The following is a 14,452-nucleotide window of genomic DNA, read 5'->3' as shown; positions in this document are numbered from 1 at the left end:
ACATTTATTCTATGTTCCTCTACTTTCCTAATCACCTCAAATGGTTAAGCTCAGTCATTTGTAAAAAATAGAAACATGTCCAATATCACTACACAGAGATTTTTTCCTTACACATGACTTTTGAGTTCCTCATTTCAAGGCACATTAGGGATGTTGTCCCATTTGTACAATGCTTTTTTTCACTAATGGTCAATTCTCTAAAAATAATCATTGTTATTTTTTTTTTTACATGAAAGTTCAGCAGATTTAGCTTTTATTGTGTTTGTTCATATATGAAAAGAACATAGCATTTACATATTTGCTATTAAATATTTAAATTTTCTTTTTATTTAAGATTTTTCATTGACGAAGTGGATGTCAGATAGAAATATCACTAGGACAGATGAGTTACAGGAGTACATGTTATACCAGATCCTTGAGGAACTTGATGCATTGTCTTTCATGAATGAAAATTCCTGTGATAGATCAACAGAACCATGGGGACCAACCAATGATGGCTGGATAAGAGGTTAATTAGACATGACTTTTATTTCATTTCTTTTATCAAAAGATATATACTAGTAAAAAGAAAATGGCTAATAACAAATGTAGAATGTTGAAGTTTAGATTCTTTTGAATATGATCAATATTTGCTACAGATTAAGTAAAAATTTCATTGAATGAAAAGTGGTGTTTTAACTGAAGTTTATATGTGCAATAGGAGATGATATCTTCTTTAAACATAACGTTGTTTCTTAATTCCTTTTAGCTAAAATCAAAGTACTGAAGTACTGAACATCAGAGGACCTCAAGTTGTGTTGAATTATTGATAAATGACAGGTGTTTATATTATACCTACCAGACAGATATGTTCACCATACAATATAGTACAAATATTAAATATAATATGCTATCATATCTGAGATACTGACTTGAACTAGGAAACTTAACTTTGTGAATTATCAATGATTACTTGGTCAAATGAGAACTGTTAGATTGGCATTATGACCATATATATGCACACATACAAAAATCGTTAGCGTATACATGTAACTTATAATAGAGAATCAACATAGCAAACAATTCTTCGAGTAGCTATATAGTCACTCACTGAACTATGAAAAAGAGGTTCAAGACAATCATATCAAAACAGATAAATTGTAATATTGTGGCTAATTAAAAAATAAAGTGGGGAAAAATATATTGTTTTGGCGAAAGAGGTGGCGAAAAAAATAATTGACCCAGGGGAAACTTTGGGGCTAAAGATACCAGATGAACAGCAAACTCATAAATGGAAAATAAACTTACAATTCCATGACTAAAACTGAAAAAGACATGCATACAAATAAAAGTACACTAGAAACAACATAGAAAACTAAAGACTGAGCAACACGAACCCCACAAAAACAGGTGATCTCAGGTGCTCCGGATGGGTAAGCAGATCCTGCTCTACAAATGGCATTAATTAACAATGTTTGTACATGTAGTATCCAGGTCTTTTTTCTGAAACATTTAGCTTTTGGATCAATTGCTAATTAAATGGATGTTAAAACAGCAAGATTACTAACCCTTATTCTAGATTTTTGTTGCAGTCAACACAAACTCTTTAAATGTTCATAAATAGCTTCACTGAGTTACATTTGTATCTTGGTTTTATTGTAACACAGTCAATCATTTATCCATTATATTTTTTTTTAAATTAGCAGCTATACATGTACATTGTAGGTTCTGTTTTCTAATAAGGTCTTTCCACCTTTCCGTGGAAAGACCTATTGATTTTGTTCTGATTATTAATTTTTTTTTTCTTCCGCCTAATTTTTTTTCTTGCGTAATTTTGTTGTTTCAAAAGATGTCGCTTAGATATTTGGAATATGATTTCGTATAGTTTATACGCTTTAAAACTGACAACCGTGCAGTAAGAGTTATCTCCCCAAACACTGTTTTTCTTGTTGCCACTACTCCTTCGCAACCGTAAAAGATTACAACAAATTTATTTTACCAAATTGCTCGTTACATCTTCAGGATTCGGAGTTTAGTTTTAACCGAAGCTATCCTGATACTCCATATGAGAGTTATTCCCCCTTATGTATTTGATATAAGTGATTTGCATTTCTAACTGGTAAACCATAAGTGATAGAGACCTAGGGTCTTTTAATTTGAGATCCTTGGTCCAAAAAAAATGAAAATTAGGTCAAGGTCAAGGGTCAAGGTCATATTCTAAATTTTTTATTTTGGCTTATTTTTACTTATTTTCAAAACCTTATAACATATCTACATCTTATTTTCACTCAATTGTTAGTTGCGACATGCCGTTACTTATAAATTTTTGTTGAAAGGGTGCGTAAACAATAAATAGGAGTTTTTGCCCATCTTATATTTAGAATTATGTGTAAAGTCATATAACTCGTTAACCATACATAATAAAGACCTAGGGTCTTTTGATTTGAGATCCTTGGTTTATGACCTTGAAATTGAGGTCAAGCTCATAGGTAATTTGCACGTTCTAGATTTTGACCTTTGCTTTAAATTCATATTTATATATTATAAAGCCATAGGAACTGACATTTTAGATTGATTTTTAATATTTTGATAATAAAATAGATGTTCACTTGTGGAAAGACCTTCAATTGTTCTTTGAACAATTGGTTTTTAATTATTAAATGGTTCATTGTAAATATTACAATGTATTATATGTAGATAGCCATTAGCTAATGATGGTATTTTTGTTAATTGAATATCACAACATTTGGATAGTATTTCAACTGTTAGGTTTTTTTTACTTTGTTCTGGATTTAATACTTTGGATACCACTGGTTTAGCAATGAGAACATTTTGCACTATACATATAGAACACAATTATACTTTAAGTTTAACAATGTACTGTGAAAGAGCTATCTTCTAACAGATACTTAGTATATAATGGTTATTGTGAAACCACTGATTCAAAGGACAAGTTTCACTTATTGCCCAAAATAGCCTTAACTATAAAACTCCAAAAAGTTCTCAATTTGGTTCGTAATTTGGGTCTATTTCAAAAGTCTTAACACTCAATAAATCAGTTCTTTTCATAAAAGTACATTTTATGTTCCAAATTTGTCAAAATGTGATGATTTTGGGCAATTTTCAGACCTGAAAGCTTTAAGCCTTTAGGAATAAAGATTTGGCCGCTACCTACATGTACCATCCAAAATGTTTTGTAACCAAAAGAATCCAAATCTGATATATATAATTCATCAATATAAAAACTTTTTAGATCTTGGATGACAGCCAAGTTTAATTATGCCAAAAACAATTAAAGTTTTACCATAGTTATCTGTGGTATAATTTTCACAATAATTCAATGGTTTTGTTGTGTCTGATTTTCGAATAGAAAAATAAAGATGGCAAGACCTGAACGATGTCGCCAAATTTTTTTAAGTAACATATGAACAACAGAGTCAGTGTGGGGCCACTAAGCTAAACTGCCCGCTTTGCACCAGCCAATATAAATGAATGCCTAGGGTGGGAATCGAACCCACATACACCAACTCTGTTGTCCCTATATTTTTTTTTAAAATAAACAAAAAATTGTCAAGAACAAATTTAAAAATATAGCGCTCATAGGTTTGTCTCAATAAAGATTTGCTTAGTTTGCTCATGCAGTATCCCAATATTGCTCTCAATAGTATAAATAGGCTCATGTGTGCTCAAATAACCATTAAGATTAGTCTCAATATTGATATATATCTAACTCAATTGAGTAGATCTAGCTCAAATTTTACTCAACATATAACTGATCATATTTGCTCAATTTAAGATCTCATGGGTGCTCATAGATAAAGTTAACTGATTGTATTTCTCATAGATATAACTAATCATATTTGCTCAATTCAAGTTCTCATATGCACATATGCATGTATGTGTGAACAAATGTCTAATATAAGTTACTAAAATTTGATATGGATATGGTTACACATTAAATTAAATAATGCTGTAGAGAATGATAAGCACAAGCAGGGGCGGATCCAGCCATTTTAAAAAAGGGGGGGGGGGGGGTCCTAACCCAGGACAAAGGGGGGGGGGGGGGGGGGGTTCCAATTACATGTCCCCATTCAAATGCATTGATCGTCCAAAAAAAAGGGGGGGTTCCAACCCCCCGGAACCCCCCCTCTGGATCCGCGCCTGACAAGTATGTCATCAAATTATCATATAATTTTGGCGATACATGTCATGTATGGTCAAAATAATACAATACTACAAGCTAAGGAAGACTTAAAAAACAGGACAGTTAATCTATATTTATATCTCCAAAACTGTAAGGTTTCTCCCAATATATCTATAGTAATTCAGTAAATGTGATTAACAGATTAACCCAAATTCTGACATTTCAGTGTAAAGTAAGACTCTTGATTTCACGAGCAAGAGTCTTTATACACTCAAAAAGAGTCCAACTCTATAGGAAGAAGAAAAAGTCTTCTCTGAATATTATATAAACAATAAATTCAACCAATAATTATATATTAGAATTACTTACATAGACATAGTCAAAGTCATTACAAATTCCGCGTATTTTCCAGTCAAGGGGACATATTCACATATACTAATGCAACAAACTAAGTCGGAGAAGGAGCGAAAATCCGAAACAGTATCTTAAAAAACAGAAAATAGTTCCGTGTGTGTGTCCAAGTGATCAATCTACTTGTTATTTACGAAGAAAAGAAATTTAACTCAAAAAATTGTTGAGATCTTTATAAAAACAAATTGTTGTTATAAAAATACACAAATAGTAACCTTATCTTTAAAGGCCTTGCAGGTTCTTCTTACTCCTACCCAATCTGCTGGTATTTTCAAAATGGCTGCGGGGGACGTGACCTGATAATTTATTTTAATATTATGACAGATTAAATTTTCCTGGTTTTGCTACGTTAATATTATAGACAAATATATGCTACAAACGGTTTAAAAAGGTTACTCCAAATCAAATAATTGAAATATAATTACCTTTCTTTGTATAAATGTGTGAATTGATTTCCTCTCGATTTTCTACACGCTCGCTCTTGCCCTCTTGCGCACTCGTGGTATTCATCCGCAACAACAATTTTTTGATATTGAAGATCGTTTGATAAAAATACAAATATTTCTAACGACAAAACATTTTCATATTATAAATTTTGCATTAAGAAAAATTAAAAAAAACTGAGTATCCATTGAAAACATGAATTTAAAAGAAGTGATACCGAATTTTATTCTGCACTATATAGGTCCGCGGGTCTATAATGTCGGTTATTATTCCAAAACTAATTATATATGCATCTCTTTGATCTTTGCGCGAATTGAAAAGTAGGCGATGGCAATACACCCCAGGCCCCTCAGGGGCCTCTGATGTAATTAAAAGTATTATTTTTCAAGTTTTTCAAGTTTTAAAGCTGCTTAAAGTTTTTTTTTTACAGAATGTTCTAGCTATGTGACACTTCCATACCTTAACAGTGGGGAGACTACATGTATTATCATGGATACATGTACAGGAATAAAGTGTTGTGTGGAAGTATTGTCTCTCGGAATGTCATTTGATTTCTCTTTTGAACTTGATGCATGCAACTTCCAATTAACCATTCGTATAGAGAAATTTGTCTACAATGAATCACTTGTGAATTATGTCTATGGTAAGAAATTATTATAATATATAAAAAATTTCTTAAGTTTTGAAATTGAAGAAACAGAAAAAATGCCATACTATATGAAAATAAGAAGATACAGTATGTGGTATAATTGCCAATGAGACAAGTCTTCATCAAATACCAAAGGACGTAAAAGTTTGTTCAGTTAATCAACTTTATTGTCTTGTAGTTGGAACATAATTTTTTTTATTCATATTGTCTAGGAAACTGATAACATTAGATTAATTAGATACTTTGAACACTGGAAGTTCAAGCATGTATATGCTTGGTTGATAATAAAGTGATGGAACAAAATCATTTTATTGTATTCTTTAATTTTACAAAAGCTGTTGAGGAATGCCACAAAAATGATGAGGATACTTTTTGAATGTTTTATGCAAGGTTTATTAGTGATGTGATAATGTTGTAATTCATATTTTTTTTGTATTTTAGGGACTCATCATCAGTTTTATTTGAAAGGAATTTTCTTAATTGAGTAAGTTGGTTTATATACTGAAAATCAAAATCTGACTCTAAGTTACAAGATAAAACTGTGCATTGAGTATAGAGGTCAAGTTGGTAGCACTATACTAAGCTTTCCAATTATCTTTTGTATAACCAAGAGAAAATAAATCTGGAATTCCACTGGAATCCCGGCTGGAATTTTGATGGGATTCCAATTGGGATCGCACCTAATTCCACCGGGGAAAAATTTCGGAATCTCGCAAAAAATCCAGGATTCCCGATGTAAATCCCGGTTGAAATGTACTGGGATCCCACTGGGATATTGTGGGATTTCAATTGGGATCCCACTGGGATAAAATTTCGGGATTCCCGCAAATGAAACGGGATCCCGATGTAAATGTACTGGGATAAAATTTCGGGATTCCTGTAAAAGAAGCGGGATCCCGATGTTAATCCCAGTGGAAATATACTGTGATTTTGATTGGAATATACTGGGATTCCCTGAAAAAAAAGCGGGATCCCAAAAATAAATCCCAGCAGGATATACATGCACCAATTCCAATTGCACTGCCACTGGGATTCCTGGGTTATTTATGCAAAAGGATACATGTCATGTTCTCCTTTCTGTAAATTAATTTGCTGTCCCTGTACTTCCAACTAGTATTGCTGAGTAAATTATGGTAGCTGGAATATCTGCATGCAATCTGTTGGGAGCTCCATTTAAAAATATCATTAAATCCCCTAAAAGTATCAAAAAATCCACAAAGAATCATTTGTTCAATACGTTTTGAAGCAACGAATTCAATAGAAATATTATTGCATGTTTATACAGTAGATTGGAAGCTTGTCCAAATAATTATGAAGTCTTGGAAGGCTATTTTAATTTTTTATGCCCCACCTACGATAGTAGAGGGGCATTATGTTTTCTGGTCTGTGCCTCCGTCCGTCCGTCGTTCCTTTCGTCCGTCCAGGTTAAAGTTTTTGGTCAAGGTAGTTTTTGATGAAGCTGAAGTCCAATCAACTTGAAACTTAGTACACTTGTTGCTTATGAGATGATCTTTCTAATTTTTAAGCCAAATTAGACTTTTGACCCCAATTTCACGGTCCACTGAACATAGAAAATGAAAGTGGGAGTTTCAGGTTAAAGTTTTTGGTCAAGGTAGTTTTTGATGAAGCTGAAGTTCAATCAACTTGAAACTTAGTACACTTGTTGCTTATGATATGATCTTTCTAATTTTAATGCCAAATTAGATAATTACCCAATTTCACGGTCCATGGAACATGGAAAAGGATGGTTCGAATGGGACATCCGTGTACTTTGGACACATTCTTGTTATGACTTCACTTGTTCTTGATTTATTATTAAGTGGTTATATCTAATACCTCTTTATATCTTTTTCGTTTACCCGTACCACTCTTTAACACAGAAATGATAATTCTTGCTTCAAGTTGCTGTCTCATAAGCATAAACCCAAACCTCAATTTCTAAAGGACACATGTCTGTAGTTTGTAATAAACTGTAAGTGTGATGAGAAGTATACTAATATAAACAAAAACTAAGTACTAACTATTATTTATTCAAGAATCTAAAAGTATATATGCATTTATTTACAATATGGCAACTGGGGACTTATACAACTGCAATTAAAAACCAATAATGTATAATGTTCTATCTCCATATGCAAAGGGAGATAACTCTAGCTAAATCTTGAAACTTGGAATTGAGATCATTTTTCATAGATTGACTAAAACTTTGTATCGAAATAGCCATTCATAAAATAGAGGAAAATAAGATTTTAACAAACATTAATAAAAGGTTCATAAGTATATTTTGTAGCAAAGTATAAACCATATAATGAATGGTATAAAAATAACAAGATGCTTAAAACATACGTCAGTATGGTATCAAAATAGGATGTTTAGACCATACGTCAGTATGATATTAATGAGATACTTAAACCATACGTCAGTATGGTGTCAAAAAGAGGTGTTTAGACCATACGTCAGTATGGTGTCAAAAAGAGGTACTTAGACCATACGTCAGTATGGTGTCAAAAAGAGGTGCTTAGACCATATGTCAGTATGGTGTCAAAGAGGTAATTAAAACCATAAGTCATTATGGTGTCTAAATAAGGAATTAAGACCATGCATCAGTATGGTGTCAAATGATGTGTTTAAACCATACGTCAGTATGGTGCCACAGAAAGGTACTCAGGCCATACGTCAGTATGGTATCAAAAATATGTTATAAGTAACAAGGTAAATTAAACCATACGTCAGTATGGTGTCAAAATGAGGTATAAAGACCAAAAGTCAGTATGGTGTTAAAAATGAGGTATTTAGACCATAAGTCAGTATGGTATCAAAAATTGATTCAATGGTTAATATTATTTGTTATTACAATACAAAGAAAATAAGAAATTCTTTTAAAATAAAAAAAACATAATGACAAGCAATTGTAAAATTCTAATAATAAACAAAAAGTATATAACATAAACATCAAACTATGTAACAACATATATAAAATCAATGAAAGTCCCCATGGCACTGACAGCAAGGAGAGTGGCGGGGAGGTGGTGGCTAAAACTCTGACCAAAACAATAGAAGTTCATGTATTACTTGCATACACATATCATACACCAACATCGTGTGAAGTAATGACGTAGCAATAAAGCTTAGAATGGAATGTGCAAAGATAATTAACTACCCAATAGAGTGAGATGACAAGTTCATAACAAACTCCAATTATAATAAATATAATTTTAATTCAATGTACAGAAACTGGTCATGTTTTGCAGGTATACTGTTGATGAGCTATCAGCTTCAGAATTTATATTATCTCTTAGCCTTGGTGTATGCTTAGAGTCCTCAGAACCCCATTGTATGATCACACAACTTATAGCAGACAAAATCAGTCTACCTAAACCATCTTGTGACTGGAATCAAGGATATAGAATTCAAAGTGAGTAGTACAAGTTGTAAAACAATATAATAGGTAAACATCTTTGCTGTTTCCATGATGAAGAGCAAAATTACAGATAATGTAAGGTTAATTTGTGGGGATAAAAAAATATGAAGCACATACAATTATCGTTCAACTGACAATAGCAAAATAAATTTCACTTGTCAATCTGTGTTTAACTTAGTTTCATGATCCATTGGTCAACATGAAGTTATAGTGGTATTGAAATCTGTTTTTCAGATACCAACAGCAAAAAGGTCAAAACATTTGGTGAATGGCATGACTGCAAGTTGTAACACATCCATCTCTCTGATTTCATCTGACCATTACCTCATTTTTATAAATGTAAAGTTTATGTGATCAAATCTTTATCTGGAAGTGTACTGTCAACATAAGTTCATTCTTGATTAGTACGACTATAATTGTTCACACTCTTTAATCTTCAATAGTTAACAATAGCATTCTTCTTCTATCTGTTAGATGTATTTTCTTAAAATTGCAGTTCCTGATTTTTAAGAAGAAAGTTAGTGATGAAATCAGAGAAATCTTAAGCATTTGGAAGCTAAACTAGATGATTCTTAAATTTTATATCATATATATTTTTACTTACCAGTCAAGGAATATACATAAGGATTATCTCCCTTACAACGTTCTCATAACTCGCAACACCTGGATGATTTCAAACATCTATCTAACATTGATCATCCGGGTGAAGGCCTCCTCAGTTTATCTTTCGGCGGCAACAAAATAAGACGTTCTCACTTTGAGACTTTCTACTATAGTCTCGTCGTTGAAATTTTTATTTATGTACATTTGATATTATCGTCCGTTTATATTGGACGATGGAAGAAGAGTATAGACACTCACTTGCTGACGCAAATGCTGAAAATTTAGATTCAGATAGTGCAGGTGAAACGCCAACGGGTGATTTTCTCGTGAAAAAAATGGCGAGGACAACAAAAGACTCTTCTTCATAGAAAAAGAAACGTGTGTCAAAGACGGCTGAACTTGAGAATAAGTTAACCAGTATGGAGGACAGGTTTGATAAGAAAATAGACATGTTATTTGCAGTTTTGAACAAGTCATGTGCTACTACAGGTAGTTCGACTGTTGCAGAGATTTCTCAATCTGGTGGTTTAGCCACGCAGAGAGAACAAAGTTCGGATAACGTCCCAAGTACAGGGGAGCGTAGACCGGTAATTTCTTTGAATGCAAATCTTGATGAGGACTTGGGAAGTCCTAGAATTATTAGAAATATTGATTTTGACAATAGGTCAGAAATTTCTCTTCATATAGACCGTCGTGAAAAGGCTGATTTACTTGGTCTATGTTCATCAGAGGATGAATATTCTTGTGGCCTTGGTAGTCCTGTTAGTGTTTATTCTCAGGCTGGCAATAAATCTAGAAATGTTGAAAGATTTAGCCAATATCTACAAACTCAACCTACTATAATTAATAACAATGTTGAAAGTCAGTCAAATCAGAGACAAACAAGTAACATTGATAATAATAACAATAAAACTGTAGACAAGCAGTCAGATAATTTAAATTTATTGTCTAAGCTTTTCAAGGAAGATATTCCTTCAGAATCTTCTGATAATTCAGGTGGCTTGATCATTGATGAAGCGCAGGTTAGAATTCTGGAACGTTCCTGGAGAACTAAAAATCCAGAGAAACTTACTGCTTTTAAAGATGAATACCGTAGTTGTTTTCCGGTTAATGATAAATCTAAAAGCTTTTTGCAAGTACCCAGTTTGGATGATTTATTAGAACCAATGATAAGAACTGTTCATGGTACAAATAGTGTTAAGTCATGGGACAAACACAAGCAATTGGTTACTCAACCTTTAAAACAGATAGAAAATCTAGCCTATCAAGGGCAGGTGGCTTCACGTATGGGTATTATATCAGTGTTGTATATGCAACAAACATTAGGAACCTTATTAGAGAGAGTTGAGAATGAAAATATAAGTGATGAAACTTGTCAAATGGTGAAGGACTTGTTTGCAATTTCGACAAAGTCTCTTGATCAGGTAGGACGCACAGGGGCGTTTAACCATATGATACGCAGGAAAGCTGCAGCTACTGAGTCTGGTTTAAATAACTTGAAAGATATACAGGCTAAAGTGTTGTATTTACCTCTTTCGAATGAGGGTGTATTTGGAAAAGGTTTGGAAGACAAACTTGAGAAACGTAAAGAACAACGTGAGCAACTAGACGATCTCTTACCAGAGTATAAAAACAATAATAAGAGAAAGTTTGAATCAACTCAGGTGCGTCAAGATTGGCAAAATAAAGCTCCTAGATATAGTTCTAATAATAGTTCTACTCATGTTAATTATAACAATGCTAATTCAGCTGATAAACGCTCAGGTTTTAATTATAACAAATCTTCTGTGAGATCTGTTCCCAGGAAGTTCCAGAAAGACAATAAAGCTGATGACTTTGGGAAAAAGGATAAAGAAAAGAAAGCAGGTGGCAATTGGAATTCTTTTCGGATCCCAAAGAAAAACAGTAGCTGACTCAGAGTTGAAGGTAATAACTTATCAGAATCAGGCCGAGATACCAGTTGGGGGTCGTCTAAGATTTTTTCGGGACAATTGGGAAAAAATAACAGACGATCAATGGGTCTTGTCAGTAATAACAGAGGGTTACAAACTAGAGTTTCTAGAAATGCCATTTTGGACAGGCATACGGAAAACCTCTGTGTCTTTAAAAGACTCGGATATTTTAATCCAAGAAATAAATACTCTTATAGAAAAAGACGCTATAGAACCTGTTCGCCAGCAAGATGCAGCAACAGGTTTCTACAGTACATTTTTTCTAGTCCCCAAAAAGAATGGGACAATGAGACCAGTAATAAATCTCAAACCCCTCAACAGGTATCTCAAGAAAATACATTTCAAAATGGACACTCTAACAAAAGTATTAAATTTAGTAAAAATAGGAGATTGGGCCATTTCTCTAGATCTAAGCGATGCTTATTTACACATCCCAATATTTCAGAAACATCGCAAATTTCTCAGACTTTCTGTTCAGAACCAGTGTTATCAGTGGAAAGTTCTTTGTTTCGGACCAACTTCTGCTCCGAGAGTCTTTACAAAAATGGTTTCGGTAGTAGCGGCTTTTCTGAGAACTCAAAATGTGAGACTAGTAGTCTATCTAGACGACTGGTTAGTAGTCAATCAAAACAAGGATCAATTATATCAAGATCGGAAGAAATGTCTCGATCTCCTAATGTCACTAGGTTTTCTTATCAACAGAGAAAAATCAAGCCTAGTACCAACTCAAAACTTGATATACCTAGGGGGGCAGTTTCATTTGGACAAGAGACTTGTTTGCCCAACTCAAGAAAGAATAGACAAACTGAATATGGCAATATTAATTCTTTCATCAGGGAATGCAGTGTCAGCATTTCACTTCCTACAATTACTAGGCATAATGGCATCTTGCATAGAGTTAATTCCGAATGCACGCTTGTTTATGAGACCTATTCAACTACATCTCCTCTCATTTTGGAGACCAAGTTGTCAGGATCTGTCCATTAAGATCCCAGTTACACCACATCTGAAATCACATCTCAGTTGGTGGAAAAATTCAGCAAACACGCTGAGAGGCCAATATTTTCAACTGGCTCAGACTTCTGTCACCATAACGACAGATGCTTCCAAAACCGGATATGGGGGTTTTATGAACAATCAAATTTTTCAAGGGGAATGGTCAGAAATGCAGAGCAAGAAACATATAAATTCCCTAGAATTGGAAGCAGTGTTTTTAACGCTGAAACACTTCCTAAATCAGTTGAAAGGTCAATATGTTCTGATAAGATCGGACAATACCACAGTGGTCCAATATATAAACAAACAAGGGGGGACGAAATCGCCCACTCTTTGCTACCAAACATGGGATTTATGGAATCTAGCAATTCAAAACAATATTCGATTGAAGGCTGCTCATATAGCGGGAAAATTGAACATTTTAGCAGACCAACTCAGTCGAACCAAAATTCAACATACGGAATGGTCTCTGAACAAACTTGTGGTTCAAAATCTATTTCAAATTTGGGGGACTCCTCTCATAGATTTATTTGCCTCAATAGACAATCGTCAGACAGAAATTTTTTGTTCATGGATCCCACATCAGAAAGCTTTAGCTCTGGATGCTTTGACAATTTCATGGGAGAGAATGTATGCCTATGCTTATCCCCCAATCTGTCTGATCCCAAAAGTCTTGCAATATATGAGGCAGTACCAGTGTCAGATTTTGTTGATAGCTCCCCAATGGCCACGGAGACATTGGTACCCAGAGCTGCTTCAATTATTGATAGCAGTTCCCATCAGGATACCAGTAATTCCAGAATTGTTATGTCAACCGAAAACTCGGATTTATCATCCCAATCCACAAGTTTTCAAGCTGACTGCATGGCTTCTATCAACGAACGGTTTACAACAGAAGGCTTTTCTAAAGGGGTTAGAGAGTTACTCTCCGCCTCATGGCGGAAAGGGACTCAAAAAGATTACTGCTCAAAATTCAAAAGGTTCAATAGCTGGTGTAGTACAAGGAAAATTGATCCCTATAAAATATCTTTTGACAATGTTGAACAAATGAGTTTAAAAGATTTGACTTTAAAAACTGTATTCTTAACTGCCATTACTACTTTCAGGAGATGTAGCGATCTGCAGGCACTAAGAACGGATGAAGGCTCCATGAGAATACAGACTAAAGGAATTACGTTTATAAGACATGGCCTAGCCAAACAGGATAGGGAGAAACATTTTGGAGCAAAAATTTTCGTACCTTCATACACTGAGAATACCTCTTTAGATCCACGGAAAAGTTTGTTACAATATTTAGATAAAACAAAACCGTTGCGAAAAAAATTACAGCAGGACCAAAGAGGGAAATTATTTTTAGCTTTATGTGAACCTCACAAACCAGTTACCTCTCAGACAATTTCACATTGGATTGTTCAAATTATTAAACAGGCTTATTCTGACTCTGAATCTTCAGGGAAAGGGAAAATACATGCACATTCTACAAGAGCTATTGGTCCGACTTGGGCATTCTTTAAAGGAGCATCTATCAATTCGATCTTAGAATCTGCAGATTGGAGTTCGGAATCTACCTTTAGTAGATTTTATTTGTGTGAATTAGATGTAAATGTGTTACAGAAAATAGACTAAGTTGATATTTTCGGCGAGTTGCACAGCATGTTTTTTTGTTATTCATTAAAATGTTATTGGTGGAAGCATTTTAAATGGTGGAAGTATTTTATATGTTTTTAACTATGAACTGCATTTGAACTTATGATGAAGTTGAAATGACAAAGAATCACAGAGAAGTTTTTCTGTTATTAGATGTGTTGTAGAAAGTCTCTTCAGGTGAGATAATTTATTTATAACACTCCTCC

General features: G+C 33.7%; 2 protein-coding genes across 2 annotated transcripts in view; both read left to right on the top strand.

Annotated features, from left to right (window-relative positions):
• Nucleotides 1-14,452, top strand: part of LOC139500291 (uncharacterized) — a 94,403-nt gene that overhangs the window by 73,795 nt on the left and 6,156 nt on the right. Inside the window, exons 72-75 of the mRNA XM_071289033.1 lie at nucleotides 335-508; nucleotides 5,409-5,621; nucleotides 6,069-6,111; nucleotides 8,879-9,042. Coding sequence (XP_071145134.1) covers nucleotides 335-508; nucleotides 5,409-5,621; nucleotides 6,069-6,111; nucleotides 8,879-9,042 — 594 coding nt within the window. The remainder of the gene's footprint in view (nucleotides 1-334; nucleotides 509-5,408; nucleotides 5,622-6,068; nucleotides 6,112-8,878; nucleotides 9,043-14,452) is intronic.
• Nucleotides 9,630-14,426, top strand: LOC139501096 (uncharacterized). Its single transcript, XM_071290072.1, has 2 exons — nucleotides 9,630-11,577; nucleotides 13,706-14,426. Exon 1 carries the CDS (start codon nucleotides 10,071-10,073, stop codon nucleotides 11,562-11,564), a length of 1,494 nt encoding a protein of 497 aa, XP_071146173.1. The 5' UTR covers nucleotides 9,630-10,070; the 3' UTR covers nucleotides 11,565-11,577; nucleotides 13,706-14,426.

This window comes from Mytilus edulis, chromosome 13 (assembly GCF_963676685.1).
Source record: "Mytilus edulis chromosome 13, xbMytEdul2.2, whole genome shotgun sequence".
In the NCBI taxonomy this organism is placed as follows: Eukaryota; Metazoa; Mollusca; class Bivalvia; order Mytilida; family Mytilidae; genus Mytilus; species Mytilus edulis.
This window is presented reverse-complemented; position numbering and strand designations above follow the sequence as displayed.

Excerpts from the sequence above, each read along its gene's own strand:
- LOC139501096 (XM_071290072.1), top strand. The coding sequence starts at position 10,071 with ATGGAGGACAGGTTTGATAAGAAAATAGACATGTTATTTGCAGTTTTG.